This window comes from Euprymna scolopes, chromosome 46 (genome assembly GCF_053919585.1).
Source record: "Euprymna scolopes isolate OS-2025 chromosome 46, ASM5391958v1, whole genome shotgun sequence".
NCBI classification, from domain to species: Eukaryota; Metazoa; Mollusca; class Cephalopoda; order Sepiida; family Sepiolidae; genus Euprymna; species Euprymna scolopes.
Window position 1 is genome coordinate 100,950,670 of NC_136527.1, and position 24,628 is coordinate 100,975,297.

Consider the following 24,628-nt stretch of genomic DNA (forward strand, 5'->3'; position numbering starts at 1 on the left):
CAGACTTGCCGTCAGCAACACACGAGCAACCAAACATACAACATGGTGCAAATTCACAAAAGTTAAAAAAAAACAAAAAATCAATTTCTACTTGAGATGGAGATCGATATAATAACCAAACATAAAGAAACTCTTTTAGTTCTGGGATTGAGTTATGGTTGAATTCTTTTCTGATCCATGAACTTTCTAATATCTCAATGTCTGTAAACTTCTTATATAATATTGATAAAAATAACAAAATAACAATAATATTATAAATAATAATACAATTATTATTAATTATAATAATAACAATACTAAACCATTAATAAATAACAATACTAAACCATTAATAATAATAACAATATAAATAATATCAATAAAACAATATAATAATAATAACATTAACAATATAATTTAAATGTAAACTTCTTATATAATATTGATAATAATAACAAAATAACAATAATATTATAAATAATAATACAATTATTATTATTAATTATAATAATAGCAATATTAAAGCATTAATAATAATAACAACGGTATAAATAATATTTGTTGCAATATTTTGGGTGTATAATGGGGTATGATCCCACACAGTCGGACGATTCTATTTATAAACGATGCTGCTAAGAACTGACGAATCAAATTAATTCACGTTCTGCTACCAACCAATCAGAAACCAGAATTGCTTCATAAATATTAAACCTTTTCTGGAGCAATTTCACGTGTTCTTTTCCCGGGTTTCAACACGGTAAGAATATTTTGTTCTGTGGAACTGTCTTCTACAAACAAGTCACCTACCAGGACTTGTGTGTAACAGCGAACCATCTGAAACTGTTCTGAAACTCAAAATGGAGAATAAATTTTTAAAAAAAAGGTATGTGGTGGGTAAATCGCCGTTGTAAAATGCTCTTATGGGTGTCAATGGGTTAAAGTAGATTTATTTGTAAGAAAATTGCGTTAAAATAACTTAAACGTAATATGTAAATGAACGATGTAAAAAAAAAACAGAAAACAGAAACGACCCCGAATTCATTGAAAAGAATGCAACTGTCTTTGTGAAATTAATACAGTGTTTAGATGACCGAAGTCTATCACTGGTAATGAGAGAAGCCCTGGACGATGGCTGCAAAGCATTAAACATATTGAGAGAGCATTATTTATCGAAAGGAAAACCCAAAATTATTTCTTTATACACTGAACTGACCTCTCTAAAACGAATGGAAGCCGAAACTATTACTGATTATATTATAAGAGCCGAGACAACTGCAAATTCTTTTAAAATGTCTGGTGAAGTTATAAGTGACAGTCTGTTAATTTCCATGGTCCTTAAGGGATTACCGAGTGATTTCAAGCCATTTACCACCGTGATAACCCAGAAAGAAAAACCCATGACTTTTAGCCAATTCAAGGTAGCACTCAGAAGTTACGAAGAAACTGAAATAATGATCACAGAAAAAAAACGTTACAAAAAAATATCACGCCTTAATTATAATGAATGGCTTTTGTCCTGGAGAAGCACCACATCTTGACAAACTTCTGAGACTGACCGGATCTGCAATGAAGCACATACATCAAATCTGTTGCCAAGATAGCTGGAAAATAGTTGGATCACTCTACAGCTCCAGTAAGCAACTTAGTACTGATGCAACCCTCTGTCTGTAGGAGAAGCAGGTACGACCTAAAATGGAGTACTGTTGCTACATTTGGGCAGGAGCTGCTCAGCGCACCCTATCCAACCTTGACAAAGTTCAAAACGGACTTCGTAATCTAGTAAGCGATGCCTTGATGCCTATTTTCTCTTCCCTGCAACCTTTTTCCGACAGAAGACATGTTGCTAGCCTGTCTCTGCTCTTGTTATTTTCATAGCAAGTGTTCGACTGAACTCCACTCTATGGTACTCCTTTGCCAAACTTTCACAAAAACACTCGACTAGCTACAACCACTATAAACGATTTCTCCCACTCTCTATCTTTGCCCAAATTTAAACGCAGATTCGATGAACGAAGCTTCTTTCCCAGAACTGCCTGCTTGTGGAACATTATTCCGCTAACCTGTTTCCCAGTTGAATACAACATGGTAGCCTTCAAATCCAATGTAAACAAATTCTTGTTGAGCTGTCCCCTTAACTAATCAAATTCTACCCAATTTACACCATTAATGATTACTACAGTACCACCTTACATTTATTAACCCTTATCCTCGAGTGGTTTTCGGGCCTTCATAAGTGGTGACTCCCAAGTAATAAAAAATAAAATAATTTCTTAATTGGATAAACCAAAATAAAATATGGGTAAAATAGGTAAGAAATGTTCTTTTCGTTTACCTTTTCTAGTCTGGCCTCAAGAAGTTCAATATCATTTTCAGCATCTTCCAGAGATGCCCTGAAAAAAGAAAAAAAAAAAGGACAAAACAGTTAATATAGAAAAGATGGGTTCAAGAAATTCAAAGAAATCCAAATGTACAGATTGAGAAAAAAATAAGAAAAAATGAAAAAGGAATATTAGTTCATTTTATACACTTGTGCAGCATGATGACAATGAATGTTTGGAATCTCAACAACGTGAACAACCTCATACCTTCTCATCCAGAGACCGAACTTGAAGTGATCACATTTCAAATAATATTTTTGACAATGGGTTTACTTTTTAATTTTTTAAATCACGTTCACCTCAAACTGGCCTTCGGGCCAAGATCAAAGTGTAGTATCTGTTCCGGCAGATACTGCAAGAAAAGACCATATGTGGGGAAAACCCCATATATAAGACCTTGGTCAATGTAGGGGCAACTCTTCATACCAATTGTCACTATCCAGCTCCCCTACTCCCCGGGGAGCTAGTCCCCATTTCCCCTTCACTCCTCACATTAAAAATCGGCCTTGTGCCTAATTTGCTCGGTGGGGGAGCAAATAAATACCTACAAAGCACATTGCGCCACTTAGGGTGTAAGGAGCTACTATTCGAGACCTTGCCTAGGAAAAATTAAGATGTTGGTTTACGTTACATTTAAAGTTCTGCATATCAGTAGAGTGAGGAAAGCAGGTAGCAGGAAGGGAATTCCAAAGTTTAGTTGTTCGAGGGAAGAAACTATTAGAGTAGAAAGTTTTCTGGCATTTACAAACCTCAACAGTGTGATTTTATTGCTAAACGGGTTTGTCGGGGATCTGTACGTCGAGGGAGCACAAGCACAACAAGATCATCAGATCACATTTCATTAAAATATTTGTAAAACAGGCACAGAGATGCAACATTGCTGCGAGATGGGACAGGGGTTGAAGCTAAGTTGACAGTGCGGGACCTATTAGATTGAAAACTTTTTTGACCTTGTCCAAGGAGAAACTAGTGATGGATGCACCAGCTCAAAACATGAAATCATAAAAACTGGTCAGTCATCTCATAAGATGTATAGCAATAACATACTGAATTTTTAAGAGTTTACAACAAATTTAAATGCTTGTACAAAAAAGTCTGGAAACTTATTGATTGTTGTTTTTGTTTTACGGCATATCAACCCTTTTCAGGTTATTTAATGCTGAATCCCATGATTTTGAAGAAATAATTTTTAATAGGATATATATATTTTTTTTTCTCAAGTCATTTTCTATTTAACCCATAGTTGGGACCCTAACAGGTACTACCACTCCAGGTCAGATTGGACCTGGGAGCTATGGCAAGTAAAGGGTGGCTCCACACTCCCCAAATCCCACAAGCTGGGGCCTCACCATCGGATATAGTTTAAAGGTCATAGCAAGGACCGAAACTTATTGACGGCACAGCATAAATATACTTTATCTCCATCTATATATATATAAAAGCAAAAATGTATGTATGTATGTACGCTTTTCCTTGATGTCCACAAAAGGCTTCTTTCAGAGAAGCGCTCGCTCGCTTCGCAACTTCTTAAAACTTTTTATATCATCCATAAATTGTAATATCTCACACTTAACCACGGAGCTCGCCTGTCTATTTAATTTTATTGACTTTCAAACATTAATTATTCCACATTTCCCGCATCGGCACGCGTTACATTAGGTTTTCGGTATAAAAAAAAGCGAAACTCGACTCTAATCACAGGCCCAGAGCCAGTGAACATTTGGTCAATGTCGACTTCATCATATCAGACGGGGGAGCGGGTTTTTAAAAACAAACAAACCTATTTATTGACCTCATTAAAAACTGTCCCGCACAAAATGCTAACTGCTGAATACCTATCGCCGTCACGTCAATTAAAAACGCGCACCTGTTTTTTTTTTCACACTTTACTATTTTCCAACTGCACGTCGTAAAGGCTACGTTTTTTTTTCACAGGCACCTGTTTTTTTTCACACACACCTACAAACACCCGGGCAACGCCGGGTACCCCTCGCTAGTATATAATAAAATGACTGCAGAAATTCCCCTCCAGACCAAAGTATTGTAGATTTGCAACCATATATTTGAAAGCACACTCGTTGCCACGTATGTCTTATTTAAGTAGCCTGTTCTCACTTCTTATGCAAGTGGGCAAGTCTACTTCTATGGAGGTGTGACACCAAGACCACTCCAGTCTTGTAACTGGGCATCTTGGGTTCGATTCCACCTCTACAACAACAACAACAACAACAGATGCTACATACAAATTCAATACATCTAGGATAATAGCCACTATCTTATGTAGCTTTCGAACACCATTTTATATGCATTTAGCTGTGATATTAAACAACATTACTATCGCAACATTTTTAGAGGAAGAAGTCCCTATTTTTCTCTTTAAATATTTAGTCCTACCACCGCTATCAGTTGTCACAAGAACGAATTCTACACATTCCACAGATGATTACACCAACCGTAACTGGCTCATAAAAGCATAGACCTGACATAATCTTTACAAATTCATAAATAATAAAGGCTCCCTTGTCAAAGTGCGCCCATTCTGATTGGCTGCACTCTATACATTCTCATATTCCGGAATCCAATTTTACGCTTTATAAATGAACACTTACTAAAATTAAAATATGGCATCACTAAGAGACATATTACGATGGCTTTGTCAAAAAAAAGAAACACCCTTTGCTATCGCGTTTTATACCATTAAACACACTACATGAAGATTGGTGAAGTTTCAAACCAACGCATTACATATATAGTTATATATTGAAGACCTTAGCTCCCAAATATTTGAATCTTTTATATTAAGATTTCTACTAAAGAAAAAAAAAACAATTAAAAACTACGGAAGTTCCTTTGTAAATTATTTTATCTTTTCCATACAACTTGACGAGATTTATAGGTTTTCCGGTATTATTACACTTATCACATGTAAAACTGTCGACGAAAATTTGTTTCTATGTAAAAATGTTATGCTTTCTGACGGACAGCGAAACAACGCACGTGCACGAGTTGCTTGGCTTATGGCAGGACTATTTGTTATTCATTTATAAATTACCCGAAAACCTAGAAATGTTGTCAAGGTAAGGCAAATTTAAAAGGTGGCAAGAAACAATGAATTCAATTTTTTTTAACCTTGAGCATTACCTTTATTAATGTTATATAGAGATTACAACTATATTGAAGACTAGCAGGGGGGGGGGGTACCCGGCATTGCCCGGGTGTTTAGAGGTGAGGGTGGGGGGTGGGGTAAAATCAAAACAAAGCAAAGTAATAACCCTGTTTAAATATTATATAAAAAAAACAATGTTAAAACTTCTAAATAAAAAAATCAGGAAAGCAAAAAAAAGAAAAACAGTAAGAAAACAGCGAACGTGATGAAAAAAAAAAAAAACAATTAAAAAAACGAATGTGATGCAATACGAATAGTCCGCCGTTGCCCTGGTGTTTGAAAAAAAAAAAAAAGTTTTGGGGAGGGAGGTAGGCTCGAACCGAATCTTGGAGGCGAAAGCAAAAAAAAAAAAGAAAAAGAAAAAAAGAAAGAAAAAGAAAAAAAGAAAGAAAAAGAAAAAAAAGAAAAAAAAAGAAAAGAAAAAAAAAGAAAAAAAAGAAAAGAAAAAAAAGAAAAGAAAAAAGAAAAGAAAAAAAAAGAAAGAAAAAAAAAAGAAAAAAAAAGAAAAGAAAAAAAAGAAAAAAAAAAGAAAAAAAAGAAAAAAAAAAGAAAAAAGAAAGCTAAAAAGTTAACCGAATCTTGGAGGCGAAAGCAAAAAAAAAAAAAAAAAAAGAAAAAAAAAGAAAAAAAAAGAAAAAAAAAGAAAAAAAAAGAAAAAAAAGAAAAAAAAAGAAAAAAAAAGAAAAAAAAAGAAAAAAAAAAGGAAAAAGAAAGAAAAAAAAAGAAAAAAAAGAAAGAAAAAAAAAAGAAAGCGTGATGACTTAGCTAAAAAGTTAACTGACAGATTTAATTAGGTCAAACATCAATCCCGCATTAAGTTTGGTTGCAAGGCAGTTGTTTTGGGTTGGTTTTCCCCAAGATGTTGAGTTGGGGGGGAAAACCAACTCCCCATAAAAAATGGGGGTGTCCAAATGAAAGCAATGGTATGATGATTTCCCCTGCATTGATCAAAAGCTAATTTGCTTTCTGGACATCCCCAGTACGAAAAAGACAGACATAGTAACCCCCCCCCCTTCAAAAAAGCCTTTGCTGGACATACAAAAAAAAATATGCACACACATTTTGCCTTTTATATATATACTAGCAAGGGGTACCCGGCGTTGCCCGGGTGTTTGTAGGTGTGTGTGAAAAGAAACAGGTGCCCGTGAAAAAAAAAAAGCCTTGATCACATGCAGTTGGAAAATAGTAAAGTGTGAAAAAAAAAAAAACAGGTGCGCGTTTTTGATTGACATGACGGCGATAGCAATTCAGCAGTTAGCATTTTGTGCGGGACAGTTTTTAATGAGGTCAATAAATCAGTTTGTTTTTAAAAACCCGCTTCCCCGTCTGATATGACGAAGTCGACATTGAACAAACGTTACTTAGCTCTCTAGAGACCACTGGCTCTGGGCCTGTGATTAGAGTCGAATTTCGCTTTTTTTTTTATGCCGAAAACTGAATTTAACGCATGCCGATGCGGGAAATGTGGAATAATTAACGTTTGAAAGTCAATAAAATTAAATAGACAGGCGAGCTCCGTGGTTAACTGCGAGATATTACAATTTATAGATGATATAAAAAGTTTTAAGAAGTTGTGAACCGAGCGAGCGCTTCTCTGAAAGAAGCCTTTTGTGGACATCGAGGAAAAGCGTACATACATACATACATTTTCACTTTTATATTTATACTAGCGGGGGGTACCCGCCGATGCCCAGGTGTCTTGAGGTAAATCAAAACTCCAGGGCGGGGAGGGTGTTTAATAATAAAAAAAAAATGTTTTGGTAGGTGAGTATGAGAATCGAACCCGTACCCTTGAGTTGGAAATCAATGTGTGAAAAAAAAAAAGTGCTACGTTAACCATGTAGCCATGGCGACAGACAACTTTAAGCAGGTTTGAATTCATTTATTTAACTATAAAAACAGGCGTGCGCAATAAAATTTAACTCTGTTGCTTCCATTTGACCTAATTAAGAAGGTCAAATAGAAGTCACGCTGGACGTTTTTTTCCGGCGCAATGCCGAGAACGTCCATTTGAGCTTAGTTTCAGTTTATTTATACTAAAAAGCCCAATCAACACGCGAGAAGCCAAAATAGCAATAATTTTGTAAAAGTCGACGTAAATAAATCTATAAGCTACATGCGTTCCCAAATCCTACATATTATCTAGGACCTATATACACAGTTTTAAGCGATAGTAACGACCCCGGGAGCGTGTGCGAGAAAAGCCTTTTGAAGACATACACGAAATGGTCACACACATTTTGCCTTTTATATATATAGATATAGATGTTAATTCTGGACTAAATTGAAGAGGTTAGATCCCATTTGTACTTTTTTATTATTGTTATGCCGAAAAAAAAAAAATTACGTAAGTTTATTGAACTAAATCCAACCAACTTTTTTTGCAAACAATTATTTTCCACAACATATTTCTTTTAATAAAAATCTTAGAATTTCTTTTTCTTTCAGAACCAATTGTAATAAGACGCTATTATTTTGAAGCTAAACTCATCAATATATAAATATATATGAAATACATCAGTTTCTAATCTCACTTATCTACACAAGCACGCAAAAAATTAATGACGTAAAATTCAGAAATGTTTATATATTCACACACTTTTTTACAATTTTACATTTTTTAGTTGTGTAAATCTGGCTTTAATTATTCCATTTGGCCTTTTATTTAGCCTTTTTTTTTTTTTTTTTTTAAATATTTGTCTCAAAATATTTCAGATTATGCCAACCCAATTAGGGTAAGCTATTGGACACGTTTACCCTTTTAAAACCTTTAAAACACATAACTTTCACATTGCAAAATAATTTAAAAAAAAAAAAAAGAAAAATTGGTGGACGTGAACAATGCTGCGCCTACCCTACCAATTAAATTTCTTTTATTTTTCACTTATTTGTAAATTAGCCTCGTAATTATCAGCGCTTACGTGCTGAATTTTAAATTATAACGTTTTACTACAGTGAACACCCACTTTCTGGCCATTCCCATTGTTAATGCTCTCACTAGCATTTACATTATTTCTTTTCAATTCAATAACATCTAGCGCGGCAAAAGAAATGTGTGCTCCATTTTTTTCACAACGTCATCATTACAAATTGCATCCTGAGTAATACAGTTATTAAAAATACTACCTTAATTTTTTTTTTTTGAAATTAAGCCTGAACTGGATGATAGGAAAAATTTAAAGGCTAGGGGGTATCATTGCCCAGGTCTGCAGCAGTGTTTTTTTGGGGTTGTTTCAATGTTTACACGTTAGGTGAAAGCACAGAATCACAGCACATAATAAAATCCCCATGTTAAGAATGGGTTATAGATAGTAATCTTGTTACGTCAGCACGGTATATTCATGTTGTTCCTTAGGCGCCAGTGCCTGCTATTTTCATAGGCCAGCAGTGGCTCCCACTAACAATCATAGTTTTTTTTTTACGGATTCATACTTCCACTGGGCAACGCCGGTACACAGGTCGTGCTAGTATAAGATAATAGTAAAAAATATATACGCTCTTGTCATATTTTTGCTCAGCTGAGAGAATGATATAATGGTTAATACTTCCCCTCCCCACATACAATTAGTATGAGTTACTGTCTGGGAGCATGATATGACAAGAAAATACAGTAGCCCCTCCCTACAAAAAAAGACGACAAGGTTATCCTGAGAAGAGAGTATTGTGAGAAACGATTGTATAAAGATAAAGTTCATACACAAAAAAATAAAAAAACAGCTTGCCAGTCTATCTAAATTAAAATCAGTTTCTTGTTTTTTTTGTTACTTGGGAGTCACCACTTATCAAGGCCCGAATGCCACACAAGGATAAACGGTTAATACATGTAAGATTGTAGTGCAGTAATTATGAATGGTTTGAATTTGGTAGAATTTGATTATGGGGATGGCTCAGCAAGAATTTGTTTACATTGGATTTGAAGGCTACCATGTTTTATTCAACTGGGAAGCAGGACAGCAGAACAGTGTTCCACAGGCAGGCAATTCTGGGAAAGAAGCTTTAATCATGGAATCTGCGTTTAGATTTAGGCACAGATAGAGAATGGGGGGGGGGAATCATATATAGTGGTTGTAGCTAGTCGAGTGTTTTTTTTTGTGAAAGTCTGGCAAAAGAGGACCACAGATTGGAGTTCAGTCAAGCACTCGTCATGAAAATAACGATAGAGCAGAGAAAGGCTCGCAACGTTTCTTCTGTGAGAAAGAGGTTGCAGGGAAGTGAAATGGGCATCACCTACAAGGTTTCAAAGTCGGTTTTGAACTCTGTCAAGGCAGGATAGGGCGTGCCGAACAACTCTTGCCCAGATGTAGTAACAGTACTCCATTCTAGGGTGTACCTGGCTCTCATACAGATAGACGGTTGCATTAGCAGTGGAATATCTACTCGATTGGTAGAGTGGTTCAACCATTTTTTTCCAGTGATCTTAGCAACAGATTTGATGTATGCGTTTTATGTTATTTTGACATGAGAATCGTAGTTCGTTTGAATGACGCGCCTAAATATCACAGGACTACAGAATCACAAGGATTGTATCTCAAGTTGTGCTTAAAAAATTAAACCTGGCAACGAGACTAAACCTCTAATTGAGATGCTCGGATGCATTAAAAACATGAATGTTTTTTTTTTTTCGATACATGTATTTAGCAAAAAAAATATATTAATTTTATTTATTTACAAACATTTCAGCCCGGTGTTGCCCGGGTGTTTGGAGGTGTATGTTGAGCAAAAAAAGCGGTCAATTTTTTAAAACTTTGACCCCTATTATGAACTCTTAACATTTATTCTTTTGGGCTCAAATCAAGTTATTAAGTTAGATCCATCTCCAAAGAAACCATATTTAAAATTTCAATTGTTTAGACCCAAAATTAGCAGAGGAGTTTGGTAGAGTTCTCAAAGGTCAAATCGTTGAACTTTGACCTCTTAACAGCCAAATTTCTGGCCAAAAACGGATTACAAAGATCTTCCCAAATCTTAGTACCCTGTATATCAAATTTTGAGTCTGTAGACTCAAAATTGACAGAGTTATTGCGTAGGGAAATGTACACAGACAGACACACACACGTTCATTTTTATAGATATATAGATTGCGGATTATTATCCGCAATCTATTATTAGTTGTTTCACAACGTTTCAGCCAACTATTCCTCTGGCCTTCGTCAGGTGGTAACCGCGACGGATAGGAACTCTGAATCTCCTGACTGCATTCACAGCAATTACTGCCTTCCATAGTTGTTGTTGCCCCGAAGGCGCAGTTGATAGAGACGTTGAATGCCTACGATTTCAGGTGAGAATTGTCTGAAGATAGCGGTTTCAATCCTACCCAAAGTCAGCCAGAGGTTTACTTGGCCAAAATGTGGTGAGACGACAACAACTACAGATTGGCAGTGATTGCTGAGAATGCAGTTAGGAGATTCGAAGTTCCTATCCGTCGTGGTTACCGCCTGACGAAAGCCAGAGGAATAGTTGGCCGAAACGTCGGGAAACAACTAAGAAAAGAGGAGTATAATAGTCCGTAATAAATAAATTGATAAATAATACTCATCTCAATGAATTCCAATTAAAAATAAAAAAAAATATAGTTTCATACCGACCATGACAGATCAAGGTAAAAAATTTTGAACGGAAGCGTGACAGACCTACAAACAAATCCTTCAAGAGGAGGAGGAGTGGGGAATCAAAGATGCAATTATATTTCCTTTTTAGAACCAACTGTTAATCATTTGAATGGAAGACGCATCCAAGACGCAACTTGATACCGTTTCGCTAGACTTTCTTTCTTTTTTTTTTTTTCACGTATGGATTCTCCTCCCTGCCGAAAAAAAGTTTCTTAAAGTCTGCCCTGAACTGCCACAAATAGCTGACACATATATTCCTCTACAAGGGATGAGTTCTGCTATTTGATATACCATTAAACAAAAGGAGAAAATACATCTTGCCAAATTTGCTTCTTGCATCGCCGTCCCACACCCCACTGTTTTTTCTGGAGAAATAGGGCTGGTTTAATGCATTTGGGCTGTCGTTGGAATATTTTGCTTCATCTACAGAAATATTTTCTAGGCAGCAAAAAAAAAAAAAAAAAAAAAAAAATGCAGAAAAAAGAATTTGTTTTTATTACATCATATATATATATATATATATATATATATATATATGTCATTCACAGACAGACGTCTATATCACAGCTCTTCAATATGGTTAGACAAGCAACTGACTCAAGCTGGGATCAAATATACACATACATACACATTTTAGTCTGACGATTCCCCACAGGGATAGAGATGCAGAAGACTGTAGCTCAATTGCCATATATATTTTCATAACTATATATAGTCATCCACAAGATTAAACCAATAATCGTTGAAAAACCCTCCAGTGAAACAACTCCAAACTCTTCAGCCTAACATTTACGGGCAATATGAACTGGAACAAATACATAGAGGACATTGCAAAGGCTGCTGCAAAGAAGGTGGGTTCCCTCTATCGAGCTAGAAGACTACTCATGCCTGAGAGTTTCCTGTGCCTTTATAAGGCCTCCATTCACTCATGCATAGAGTATTGTTGCCACATTTGGGCTGATACATCTACCACTAGTCTCTCCGTCTTAGATGGGGTTCAAAAAAGAGTTGTCAATCTAATTGGTCTCACTTTATCAACTAAGCTTCAGCCTCTGTCTCATCACCACAATGTTGCATCACTGTGCCTGTTTTACAAATATTTAATGGAATGTGTTCTGATGAACTCGTTTCACTTGTACCCCCTCGACGTACATATCCCGACAAACCCGCTTAGCAATAAGATCTCACCCCTTCACTGTTGTTTTCCCTAAATGCCAGAAAGCTTTCTATTCTAATGGTTTCTTCCCTCGAACAGTTAAACTTTGGAATTCCCTTCCTGCTGCCTGCTTCCCTGGATGTACTGATATGCAGCAGTTTAAATGTAACGTAAACAAATTTCTTGTTAATCTTTCCTAGACATGGCCCCAAATAGTAGCCCCTTGCGTTCAAGGGGCGATATGCTTTGTAAGAGGTGAACATTAGTAGAATAAAAAAAAAAAACAACTATCCAGAGAGCATAACATCAACTCCAAGAAATCTGGACCAGACACGAAAGGACACCACCCAAAAACTCACCACAGTGTGTATACCATACATGAAGGGCTTGTCAAAAAAATTTCAAAATACATATATATAATTATAAAACTCAAATGACCTTGTAACGATATATGTAACCCACTTTCCGGTTTATAACATCCGGTTGCGCATGCGCGCATGACCTGCGCACTGAAATATTAATGTTATTATTTCGAAATTATTATTTAACATGGGAAGAGTGGGGGTAAAATAACTTGAACGTAATACAGAAATGAATGATGTAAAAAAAAAAAAAAAAAAAAAAAAGCAGATATATCAAAATTTGAATTTAACTATAATAAGTTGGGAAAACAGGAACCTGGAAGGGAGTTCCAAAATCTAGCAGTTCTGGGGAAACATGATTCTTGAATTAGAACGCATGTTTAATTTCAGAAGGGTTTCCGATGGGTAGCTATTCTGTACAAGTCTTGGAGATGAAGAATTTTCAGTGGGTAGCTGTTCTGTACAGGTCCTGGACTTTATAACTTTGCAGCCAAAGAGAAAAAGACCCTTCTCATGTAGACACGATGCTGTTCCAGATACAAAATCAATACAGCTTTGGGTTGCAAATTCCAGAGCAACAGGTTCGGCACTTAAAAGAAAGCCACCTAGAAGGTCTCGAAATGCATGAACGCTAGACAGTATTTGAGTTGTGAGACTTTCTGTTACTCAATTTCCTGCACGTTCAGCTCGCAAACGTGCTTTCACTTTGGAATTGTCTGATCGAATAGTCAGAAGAGTTCTGCACACTGACATGCAATTCCATCCATACAAATTAATGGTTGCTCAGAAACTGCACAAGCGCGACTTGGAAGATTGCATGTCAAAAATTTGAGAGACATTTCTGGTGTACCCTGTATGAGTACACAAATACCAAATAAATTTATAAAATTCTTTAAATATAATTAATCAAAAATTTGAGAGACATTTCTGGTGTACCTTGTATGAGTACACAAATACAGAATAAATTTATAAAATTTATGAAATATAATTAATCAAAAATTTGAGAGACATTTCTGGTGTACCCTGTATGAGTACACAAATGCCGAATAAATTTATAAAATTTATGAAATATAATTAATCAAAAATTTGAGAGACATTTCTGGTGTACCTTGTATGAGTACACAAATACCGAATAAATTTATAAAATTTATGAAATATAATTAATCAAAAATTTGAGAGACATTTCTGGTGTACCTTGTATGAGTACACAAATACCGAATAAATTTATAAAATTTATGAAATATAATTAATCAAAAATTTGAGAGACATTTCTGGTGTACCTTGTATGAGTACACAAATACAGAATAAATTTATAAAATTTATGAAATATAATTAATCAAAAATTTGAGAGACATTTCTGGTGTACCTTGTATGAGTACACAAATACAGAATAAATTTATAAAATTTATGAAATATAATTAATCAAAAATTTGAGAGACATTTCTGGTGTACCTTGTATGAGTACACAAATACAGAATAAATTTATAAAATTTATGAAATATAATTAATCAAAAATTTGAGAGACATTTCTGGTGTACCCTGTATGAGTACACAAATGCCGAATAAATTTATAAAATTTATGAAATATAATTAATCAAAAATTTGAGAGACATTTCTGGTGTACCTTGTATGAGTACACAAATACCGAATAAATTTATAAAATTTATGAAATATAATTAATCAAAAATTTGAGAGACATTTCTGGTGTACCTTGTATGAGTACACAAATACAGAATAAATTTATAAAATTTATGAAATATAATTAATCAAAAATTTGAGAGACATTTCTGGTGTACCCTGTATGAGTACACAAATACAGAATAAATTTATAAAATTTATGAAATATAATTAATCAAAAATTTGAGAGATATTTCTGGTGTACCCTGTATGAGTACACAAATACAGAATAAATTTATGAAATTTATGAAATATGATTAATCAAAAATTTGAGAGACATTTCTGGTGTACCTTGTATGAGTACACAAATACCGAATAAATTTATAAAATTTATGAAATATAATTAATCAAAAATTTGAGAGACATTTCTGGTGTACCCTGTATGAGTACACAAATACCGAATAAATTTATAAAATTTATGAAATATAATTAATCAAAAATTTGAGAGATATTTCTGGTGTACCTTGTATGAGTACACAAATACCGAATAAATTTATGAAATTTATGAAATATAATTAATCAAAAATTTGAGAGATATTTCTGGTGTACCCTGTATAAGTACACAAATACAGAATAAATTTATGAAATAACCATTCATTCAAATTTGTTTTTCATACATAAAATAAATAAAAAAAATGTGATAATTTTGGTTACGGTGAGAAAATAACAGTAAGAAAAATGGAAATATCAGATTTGGCAGCCATGACCAAGTACATTTATTCAACAGTCACATTAAGTTATAGCATTCTCCATTCTCATAAACAGATTTTTCAGAATGTATTATTTTTTTGTGAGAGGAGGTGGGGTAAACGAAACCAACAGTGACATGAAGGTAGTAATGAAGTTGAAGCGAACCCCACCCCTTGGGAGTATATGTAATGAGGGGGGAGGGGAACAGAATAGAAAAAGAATGGGTAATCTTAAAATGCGTTCATTCAAATCTGCACATTTAGAGACGAACATCTTATTTTGAAACTTGCATGGTTAACCGGCATTATCTGGAGTAATAATAATAAAAAAAATTTTTTAATAATAATATTATTATTGTTTAAATAAATAATATTATTTAAAAAAAATAATATTATAATTTAAAAAAATTTTTTGTTGTTTTTTTGTTTATGACTCCGGGTAATGCCGGTTAACCATGCAAGTTTCAAAATAAGACGTTCGTCTCTAAATGTGCAGATTTGAATAAGTCATGTGTAACATCATTTTAAAACCTTTTTCTCTTTGAGAGAGGATAAAACAGATACTACACTTTGATCGAGTAGATCTGCTAGAAATATTTTTTTTTACAAAAAACAAAAAACATTGTATATTCTCAAATATCCATTTTCAAATTGGAAATAGAAAAAGCGAAAACAAGGGAGATAAATCAGTTTGTCATAAAATTGACAATAGAAAAAAAAACGATAAAACATTAAACAAATTTAATTTTTTTGTGTAATTATTTTTTCTTCTCAATCATTTTTATAATTATCACTAATTTCAACATGACATGTAATTACATAACAGCATTTTTACTTGAAATGTATGTTTTTTTTTATCAAATCACAAGAACCAAAAAAATAAAAAATAAAAACAAAATAAAATCACTTTAAATGTCTAACCTTCACTCCCAGAGTAATTTAGTTCCTAATAGCCTTCGTAAAGAAATTAATATAATAAAAAAAAAGTGCTCCTATTTTTGTCAGAGACAATACTGAAAAAGTATATATCAGCTATGTGGTGTGTCTTGTGTAGTTTCTGAGTTTTTAACAAAAAAAAAATCTGAATAAAACTGAGACATGTGCATGAGAGTATTAATTTTCTTTCTAAACAGTAAACTTTTTATAAGCAAAAAACAAAAAACAAAAATAAAATACGAGCTGTGATTGAAACCAAAACCTAAAGTTAATCAAGTACTATAACCATTAGAACAGCTTGACACAATCTTTTAGAAGTGTTTTTAACCCTACTTATTCTTAACATAAGTAATCTGTCATGTGAATGATTCACGCATGCGCATTCGGGAATCAGTTGACAAACAGATACAAATCTGATAACTCCAACGAACCATTTTTTTCAAAATTTTGACCCTTTAGCAGCACTTTTTTCTGGATGAAAACAGATTAAAAAGTTTTCCACGTGTCTGAATACCCTATATACCAAATTTTAAGTCCGTAGATAATCAAAGATTCGTTGAGTATATAGGTTGAGGAGTGTCTTCACACACGCATTCTCACTTTTACGGATATATAGATGAAGTCAGATGCATTTAGCAAAGCAAATACGGTTTCACAGTGAAACATTAGCGATTGATGGACAAAACCTCTCACGGAAGTGCAGGATTCCATCTTAAAAAATAAATAAAAAAATAAATAAATAAATAAAAGGGAAACGTAATAAAAGAATAGAAACAAAATATCTGAAACTGACTAAAAACTGTTACAGAAGTTTGCTTGTTAAGTCACCGGAGTTAGAAATCTGATTAGCAGCAGCAGTAAGGCATCCTCGTGCCACAAACAAGTCTGGCTTTACTTAGTATTTCAACCGTTTCTAACTTTACTTTTTTTTCTTTTCTTTCTTTTTCTCTCTCTTTTTCTCTGTACCGACTTTTTCTTTCTTTTCTCAGTCTTTCAAACTCAGAAGTGTTTTGGGTTTTCTTTCCGGGGGGGGGGGGTTAAGTCATCTCAAAAGTTATTTTTATTTAACATAAAAAATGGTTTTCTGCTTCTTTTCGTTAAGACATGTAAACCATATATATATATATATACTTGTTTATTGTTATATAAACATGCTCACATCCCGCTGCTACAAATAGCCACTTGTTTCAATCAAACAACAGATATCATCAGGCAGCGACTTGACTATTCATATATTTATACTTTGAATATAAAAAAACCCGAGTATATATATATATATATATATATATATATATATATATATATATATATATATATATATATATACCCAGTTGATCACCAAATGCATAGTATGTTTAATTTTTTTTTTTTTTTACAAAACAGTTAAAAATTTTCAAACTCAGAAGTGTTTTGGGTTTTCTTTCCGGGGGGGGGGGGGTTTAAGTCATCTCAAAAGTTATTTTTATTTAACATAAAAAATGGTTTTCTGATTCTTTTCGTTAAGACATGTAAACCATATATATATATATATATATATATATATATATATATATATATATATATATACCCAGTTGATCACCAAATGCATAGTATGTTTAATTTTTTTTTTTTTTTTTTTTTACAAAACAGTTAAAAATTTTCACATATTTCATCAAAAATCTAGACACTACAGAGTAAAATATCATGTATGCAAGTGAAACCTGGCCAGTGAGAGTTGAAGACATGCGTTGCATGGAGCAAAAGGGGTACGGTAATGTGACGGATGTGTAATGCGAGTTTTAAAGACAAGCTTAGATCTAATGACTTCGAAGGAAGACTAAATCTGAATAGTACAGAGGGAGGTGTGCAAAGCAGGTGACTTTGTTGGTATGGTCACATTGAAGGAATATATGAGAGCGTCTGATTTAGCAGATGTAGAACAGTTGCAGTAGCAGGGTCAGTTAACAGTGGAAAGTCAAAGAAAATATGTGAGGAAGAGCTGATGAGGATCAAGAGCCTAGACAACCATGCTTTCTGCCCCCCCCCATTAGAGAGGCCAACTGAATTTTTTCCCCTTAATTTGAAGTGCCAGAAAGACAGCCAGAGATAGGCAGGCATTTGCCTTATTGTAAATAATTTGTTTGCTAATGGGAGAATTGTTTACTGCATGCAAATCGATTGTGTCTGCCATGTCAGAATAGCACTTCAAAGTTTATTATGCAATTTTGTACGAGTTGGATTCATTTTTACTAGTTTGTTTTCATATTGTTTTTGCTTTTTTCGTTTGGCTTTGTTTATCTGTAAGTATATAGGGTAAACATTATGAAACGTTTTTTCACAATATATATTATCGAAACATTTTTTTAACAATATATATTATCGAAACATTTTTTTTAACAATATAACAGTTTTTGAGAATATTATAAAAGATTTTTTGACAATATATATTATGAAACATTTTTTGAGAATATTATAAAAGAGTTTTTGACAATATATACTATAAAACATGTTTTGACAATATATATAAAACATTTTTTGACAATATATGTTATAAAACATTTTTTGACAATATATATTATAAAACATTTTTTGACAATATATGTTATAAAACATTTTTTGACAATATATGTCATAAAACATTTTTTGGCAATATATGTCATAAAACATTTTTTGGCAATATATATCATAAAACATTTTTTGACAATATATATCATAAAACATTTTTTGACAATATATATCATAAAACATTTTTTGACAATATATATTATAAAACATTTTTTGACAATATATATTATAAAACATTTTTTGACAATATATATTATAAAACATTTTTTGACAATATATATTATAAAACATTTTTTGACAATATATATCATAAAACATTTTTTGACAATATATATCATAAAACATTTTTTGACAATATATATCATAAAACATTTTTTGACAATATATATTATAAAACATTTTTTGACAATATATATCATAAAACATTTTTTGACAATATATATTATAAAACATTTTTTGACAATATATATTATAAAACATTTTTTGACAATATATATCATAAAACATTTTTTGACAATATATATCATAAAACATTTTTTGACAATATATATCATAAAACATTTTTTGACAATATATATCATAAAACATTTTTTGACAATATATATCATAAAACATTTTTTGACAATATATATCATAAAACATTTTTTGACAATATATATCATAAAACATTTTTTGACAATATATATTATAAAACATTTTTTGACAATATATATTATAAAACATTTTTTGACAATATATATTATAAAACATTTTTTGACAATATATATCATAAAACATTTTTTGACAATATATATTATAAAACATTTTTTGACAATATATATTATAAAACATTTTTTGACAATATATATTATAAAACATTTTTTGACAATATATATTATAAAACATTTTTTGACAATATATATTATAAAACATTTTTTGACAATATATATTATAAAACATTTTTTGACAATATATATTATAAAACATTTTTTGACAATATATATTATAAAACATTTTTTGACAATATATATTATAAAACATTTTTTGACAATATATATTATAAAACATTTTTTGACAATATATATTATAAAACATTTTTTGACAATATATATTATAAAACATTTTTTGACAATATATATTATAAAACATTTTTTGACAATATATATTATAAAACATTTTTTGACAATATATATTATAAAACATTTTTTGACAATATATATTATAAAACATTTTTTGACAATATATATTATAAAACATTTTTTGACAATATATATTATAAAACATTTTTTGACAATATATATTATAAAACATTTTTTGACAATATATATTATAAAACATTTTTTGACAATATATATTATAAAACATTTTTTGACAATATATATTATAAAACATTTTTTGACAATATATATTATAAAACATTTTTTGACAATATATATTATAAAACATTTTTTGACAATATATATTATAAAACATTTTTTGACAATATATATTATAAAACATTTTTTGACAATATATATTATAAAACATTTTTTGACAATATATATTATAAAACATTTTTTGACAATATATATTATAAAACATTTTTTGACAATATATATTATAAAACATTTTTTGACAATATATATTATAAAACATTTTTTGACAATATATATTATAAAACATTTTTTGACAATATATATTATAAAACATTTTTTGACAATATATATTATAAAACATTTTTTGACAATATATATTATAAAACATTTTTTGACAATATATATTATAAAACACTTTTTTGACAATATATATTATAAAACATTTTTTGACAATATATATTATAAAACATTTTTTGACAATATATATTATAAAACATTTTTTGACAATATATATTATAAAACATTTTTTGACAATATATATTATAAAACATTTTTTGACAATATATATTATAAAACATTTTTTGACAATATATATTATAAAACATTTTTTGACAATATATATTATAAAACATTTTTTGACAATATATATTATAAAACATTTTTTGACAATATATATCATAAAACATTTTTTGACAATATATATTATAAAACATTTTTTGACAATATATATTATAAAACATTTTTTGACAATATATATCATAAAACATTTTTTGACAATATATATTATAAAACATTTTTTGACAATATATATTATAAAACATTTTTTGACAATATATATCATAAAACATTTTTTGACAATATATATTATAAAACATTTTTTGACAATATATATCATAAAACATTTTTTGACAATATATATTATAAAACATTTTTTGACAATATATATCATAAAACATTTTTTGACAATATATATTATAAAACATTTTTTGACAATATATATCATAAAACATTTTTTGACAATATATATTATAAAACATTTTTTGACAATATATATCATAAAACATTTTTTGACAATATATATTATAAAACATTTTTTGACAATATATATTATAAAACATTTTTTGACAATATATATCATAAAACATTTTTTGACAATATATATTATAAAACATTTTTTGACAATATATATTATAAAACATTTTTTGACAATATATATTATAAAACATTTTTTGACAATATATATTATAAAACATTTTTTGACAATATATATCATAAAACATTTTTTGACAATATATATTATAAAACATTTTTTGACAATATATATCATAAAACATTTTTTGACAATATATATTATAAAACACGCTGCATTTCTATTTACACTGCGCAAGTCATCTATTCCATTGTCTCGATGATCGTAGAGTCACCAAAGACAACCTAGCAATCAATTTTTTCCAGCTTTCTCGATATTCAGCCTTCATAAACATGCTACGTAGCACTAGTCCTGTCCAATCTCGGATGTTGTCCTCTCACCTCTTTATTTGCCCCCCCCCCCGCTTTCTCTCTGTTTAGTTCCTGGCAAGACCGTCCTTGCGAGACTCGAGGATCATATGACGTAGTTATTCATTTTAAACTTCTTCACAATGGTCCGCAGATGTCCATATGATCGATTGCATATTTTTAATTTCTTTTTGTAGGTGATATCTATATAAATAAAACAATAAATGTGCATGTCTCTCTGTGTGTAAATTTTTTTTTTTTTTTTTTACAGTGATCACCACTTATCAAGGCCCGGAAGCCACTCAGGGATAAGGGTTATTGCAAGTACATTACGTTAGTGTGGAGATTTGATGAAGTGTTTACTTAAGGAGGCGGTTCATTAGGAATTTGTTAACGTTGGACTTGAAGACGTCCAAGTTGTTGTCAGGTGGGAAACAGGCAAGTGGAAGAGAGTTCGACTGGCGTGCAGTTCTAAGAAAGAAGCTTTGTTCATGGAAAGTTTGGATTTAGGCACAGATAGAGAGTGGGGAAAATTATTTACAGTAGTTTCAGCCAGACGGGTGTTTCTCGTGAAAGATTGGCGAGGGAGGACGAGGGATTGGAGCTCAGACAAGCACCTGCCATGGAAATAACGATAAAACAAAGACAGGCTCGCAACGTCTCTTCTGTGGGAGAGAGGTTACAGGGAAGAGAAAAGGGCATCCCCCACTAAACCACGAAGTCTATTTTGTACTCTGTCAAGGTAGGATAGGCTGTTTTTAGCAACTCCTGCCCAAATGTGGCAGCAGTACTCCATCCTTGGACGTACTTGGCTTTTATACAGATAGAGAATTGCATCAGTAGTGAGATATCTTCTGGAGCGGTAGAAGGATCTCACCATTTTCCCAGCGTCCCTGGCAACAGATTTGATGTATGTGTTCCATTTCAGATCAGGAGTAAAGGTCAAACCCAGAAGCTTGTCAAAACACGGGGCCTCACCCAGACGAGAGCCATCCATCACAATTGATGCCAGATGGGGATCAGAGCGTTGATGATGTAAGGATAGGAGTTTGGTTTTGGATGCATTAAAGGTAACCAGCCACATCTTCCCCCACTGAACCACGCACTCAAGATCAGAGGAGAGAGAATCAGAGAGAACTTTGTCATTTACAGCCTTTGATGTGTTGCCGTAGATGTTCGTGTCATCAGCATAGATGTCAACGAATGATTTAAGTATGTGTTTAGGGAGATCATTGATGTAGATCAAGAAGAGAGTTGGGTCCAGGATTGACCCCTGAGGGACTCCAGCATTTATATTGCAGGCCTCCGATTTTTGCCCATCGACCACTACTCTTATGAGCCTATCGGAGAGAAATGATTTAATGATTGAGAAAACATTTCCAGTTATACCGTAGCTGGAAATCTTGTGAAGTAGACCCTTATGCCATACCGTGTCGAAGGCCTTTGATATGTCAAGAGCAATTGCCCTAGAAAGGAAGCCTTTGTCAAGAGATTCACTAATCCTGTGGGAGATAACCGTCAGCACATCTGCGGTAGATCTTGCAGAGCGGAAACCATATTGTGTGTCACTAAGAAGGTTATTCCTGCTGAGGTGGTTGACTATTTCTCTATTTAATATGGATTCCAGCAACTTACTCATAACACACAGGAGACCTATTGGTCTGTACTGAGAGGGAGATGACTTATCACCTGAATTCTTAAGTGTAAATATTTAACTGATAAACTCTTAAACTACCGGTCACATAACACTGAAATTAACAGGAAATAGTAATCACACACCAAGGATCGTTTATAACGAGTAAAATCTTTGTTTGGATGGATGAATAACGCGTACAGAAAATATATCCCCAAGTTGAAATGCAAAATGCTCATTTACATTGCCGACATTTTTTTTACTTTCTGCGCATGCCCAAATCAAATTCATTTCTTCAAGTCATTTACTATTAAATCTGTCTAACTTATCTCAATAGCTACACTGGTAAGAAATGCGGCGAGAGCACTAAATGTTTTAGTTTCGATTCTAGCTGATGGCACCCAGGTCATTTTTTTTTCTTTTGAAATGAGTACTATATATTAGGTACAATATAATATTCAATAGACAATTGGCTCTGTAATAATAAATACGAAATTTGCATAAATTTAAATATATTTAAGTGTATTTTACATTCTGGCTAGGTCCGGACCCCCCACCCTCCCACTAGTCGTTAAATAAACGGTTAATTCAATCCATAGCGATGAAAATAAACAGAAAATTAGTTGTGCTTTTCATAAGGAAGACCACCTATCATGGGTGTTGCATTAACTGCTTCCTTAACAAGTCCAGCAGTCAGCGAAGGCTGAATTTGTGTGTGTGTGTGTATGTATATATATATATATATATATATATATATATATATCGATTTTAAGTGAAAAAAAAAAAAAAAAAAAAAACCTTAGTTAAATTTATTGATTGCTCTGATATTGGAGTAATAGTTCTAAAAATCCGTATTAACAAAATAAACGAAAAACAATTATAATTATACTGGTTGGAGCTAGAAAATTTAATGCAAACTTATAATAAACCTGTTTCAGAATTATACCTTGAAAAACCTAACATTATTTTGTGAATAGGTTATATTTGTTTTGATATAGGTTGTTAGTACCCCTCTTTCTTTTTAGAATGGTGCAACCCTGTAAAGTTGACTTTAGTATAAAGGGATGATCTTTATTGAAAGTTTCGTGGATGGTTTTTGGCCTGATGAGGTGATTTTCCCTGCTAGGGGGTCATTGAAACACGTTTGCTAATGTGTAGCCAATAGCTCTCCAACAATCAATATATTGCTCTGTTTCATGCATTGAGCACTCTTTGGAATGACATATTGTGTTGTTATGAGTTACTGAAAAATTCTACCAACAGTATAATAATATATATATATATATATATATATATATATATATATATATATAATTTGAGGTTGCTATTATCCAAAGGTAGGGTAACCAGTGAAATATAACGAGGTTCATACAAGAGTGCTCAATGCAGAAGTAGAGCAAGTTACATATGTCTTTACATAAGCAGTAGTTTGTTGCTACACAGTCATGAGCATGTTTCGGTCTACTAGTATTTACTAACTAGAGACCTCATCAGGCAACAAGCCTTATTTTCGAAAACGGAATTCTAAATGAAGAACGTGAAGCTTAATCTTCACACTCATGATTTTAAAAAAAAGAAGCCTTCTTTTGCTGAGGATTAATTTTCGCTCTTCATTTAGAATTCCGTTTTCGAAAAAAAGGATTGTTGCCTGATGAGATCTCTAGTTAG

At 31.9% G+C, this 24,628-nt stretch overlaps 1 protein-coding gene across 38 annotated transcripts in view; it reads right to left on the reverse strand.

The window, feature by feature from the left end:
* The window catches only part of LOC145271199 (arf-GAP with coiled-coil, ANK repeat and PH domain-containing protein 2-like), a 636,480-nt gene that overhangs the window by 514,816 nt on the left and 97,036 nt on the right, over positions 1–24,628 (reverse strand). For all 38 annotated transcript variants that reach the window (XM_080126741.1, XM_080126736.1, XM_080126765.1 and 35 more), the window contains exon 2: positions 2,312–2,369. In XM_080126741.1, the coding sequence (XP_079982867.1) occupies positions 2,312–2,369 (58 nt within the window). The remainder of the gene's footprint in view (positions 1–2,311; positions 2,370–24,628) is intronic.